Source organism: Sinocyclocheilus anshuiensis, unplaced genomic scaffold (assembly GCF_001515605.1).
Source record: "Sinocyclocheilus anshuiensis isolate Anshui unplaced genomic scaffold, SAMN03320099.WGS_v1.1 scaffold300, whole genome shotgun sequence".
Lineage (NCBI taxonomy): Eukaryota > Metazoa > Chordata > Actinopteri > Cypriniformes > Cyprinidae > Sinocyclocheilus > Sinocyclocheilus anshuiensis.
The window spans coordinates 2,296,572-2,298,831 of NW_015557379.1; the positions used below are offsets into that span (position 1 = coordinate 2,296,572).

Here is a 2,260-nt window from a genome sequence, read left to right on the forward strand (position 1 = left end):
ATTTTATTTTATTTTATTTTATTTTATTTTGTTTTGTTTTTCTGTATGTATTATTATTATTTATTTTGTGAAAGCTTCTGCCCTTTGAAAAACCTTGTGTTAACTCGTTTTATACTTTCCATCTACAATAAAGGTTACTACATGTATATTGAGACGTCACGGCCACGACAGGCCGGGGATCGAGCTCGTCTTCTCTCTCCATTGTACAATGTTACGGCAGCCCGAGGACCAACAGGGACCACCAGAACCCCCTACTGTGTCTCCTTCTACTACCACATGAACGGAAAACATATTGGTGAGCCTTTAACTCTGGTTTGAATTCACACTCTGAGAAAGACAAAAACATTTAAATTCTTGACTTAAAGTCAATGTTTGAAATCTGTTTTACTTTGGTTAACTGATTTTTTACTGTTGTGCTCATGGAGAATTGATTGAATAGTGGAAAGTAGTCTCTATATGACAGGTTGGAGGCTGGATGATGTTGTTTCCCTGAAAAATCTGAGTTTGGTTTGTCTGAAAGTGTCCTCCTCTACTGCAGCATTGAGCTGAATCTGTCAGGGAAAGTACGGTGCTTTATGAGTAGTGTTCACTAGAAGGTCAAAGACAATGAAGGACACAGACAGTCAGAGAGAGAGAAGTGATGTCATCCACACATCCATTACTTATTTATCGTGACTGTTAAAACATTAAGCTGTGTTTCAAAGTGACATCTGTCTATTCTCTCAGCTCCAAGCAGTCTTGTGTGTGTGTGTGTGTTTCTTCCTGGCACATTTAAGCTGATCAAGCACATCATTCAGTGCCACACTGTAGTAATTGTAAGAGAAAGTACATAGCACAACAATATCGGATACAATAGTCAATTTGTAATTAGATTAACAATTTTATATACACTACCATTCAAAAGTTTGAGGCCAGTAAGATTTTTTAAAAGTAATAATACTTTTATTGATTGGGGATGCATTAAATTGATCAGAAGTGACAGTAAAGGCATTTAAAATGTTACAAATTATTCTGTTTTGTAAATCAATTCTGATCAAACGTTCTATTAAAGAATCATGGTTATCATTAAAGAAAGTATCATGGTTTTTACAAACTATTATATATAATACTTATTTTTAACATTAAAAATCATAAAAAAGTCAGCATATTACAATTTCTGAAGGGTCTATACATATCAAATTATAATTAAATTAAAAAAGGTTGTTTTAAATTGTAATAATATTTCATAACATTACAATGTTTTACTGAATTTTTATAAAAATAAAAATTGCAGTGTTGATGAGCATAAAAGACCTTTTCATCTTAACAACTCCAAACTTTGGATCGATAATGTACAGTATATACTTTCCAGTGTTGAGTGAAATGAAGTATGTTATATAGTATAAGTATATATACATAGTCAAAAGGATTTATCTTGCTCATCTTCCATCTTGGGTGGATTTTTTTTTTCACTCGTCACAATGCATTATGGTATCGTCTTCTATGTTAAGGAAACATGCAATGCTGCCTTAGGGGCCTTTCACATAGGACACGCTCTAGCATCCGTCTGCGCGACATTTTCATTGTTGTTTAATGGCAACATGCGCTAAGTGGGCATCTGTGACTGTTGCCACTTCATGTCAGGTTAAATCAAGTTCATCATTTAAAAATGTGCCTTGAGACCTTGTGGTCCATTCCTCTGCACTGCGTTTGGCTGCTTTTCTGTGCAAGAACACGTCCTGTGTGAACGGCCACTCAGGATTTGACCAAAAGTAGGTATCTTAAAGTGACAGTCCACCCAAAAATGAAAATTCTGTCACTGTGTCCTCCCACTCATGTTGTTCCAAACCTGTATGGCTTTCTTTTTTCTGCTGGACACAAAAGAAGATATTTTGAGGAATATTGGTAACCAAACAGTTTTGGTTCCCATTGACTTCCATTGTGTTTTCCATCTATACATTTAAAGTAAATGGGATCCAAAACCGTTTAGTTCTGTCATGACAACTCTCGGAGGGATTGACATGGTAATGTACATGAAAATGTTAATGTATTTGGTCTTGGCGGAATAGATCTGCTACGCAAATACCGAGACTTGCTACTGCCAATACATCCACAACATGCTACTGTGAGTATGTAAGAAATATTGCTGCTGCAAATATAACATACATGAAATAACCCCCATATAGCATACATGAATCACCTCGTAGCAGATCTATGCAGGTGGAGCTGGGGAAGGTGGAGGGTTTCTGAAGCAAGCTGCAACTGCTACGGCAAGCACTAG

At 36.1% G+C, this 2,260-nt stretch overlaps 1 protein-coding gene across 1 annotated transcript in view; it reads left to right on the forward strand.

The window, feature by feature from the left end:
* LOC107679144 (MAM domain-containing glycosylphosphatidylinositol anchor protein 1-like) overlaps positions 1 to 2,260 on the forward strand; it is a 181,564-nt gene that overhangs the window by 119,371 nt on the left and 59,933 nt on the right. The window contains exon 14 of the mRNA XM_016474603.1: positions 134 to 295. Within this exon, the coding sequence (XP_016330089.1) occupies positions 134 to 295 (162 nt within the window). The remainder of the gene's footprint in view (positions 1 to 133; positions 296 to 2,260) is intronic.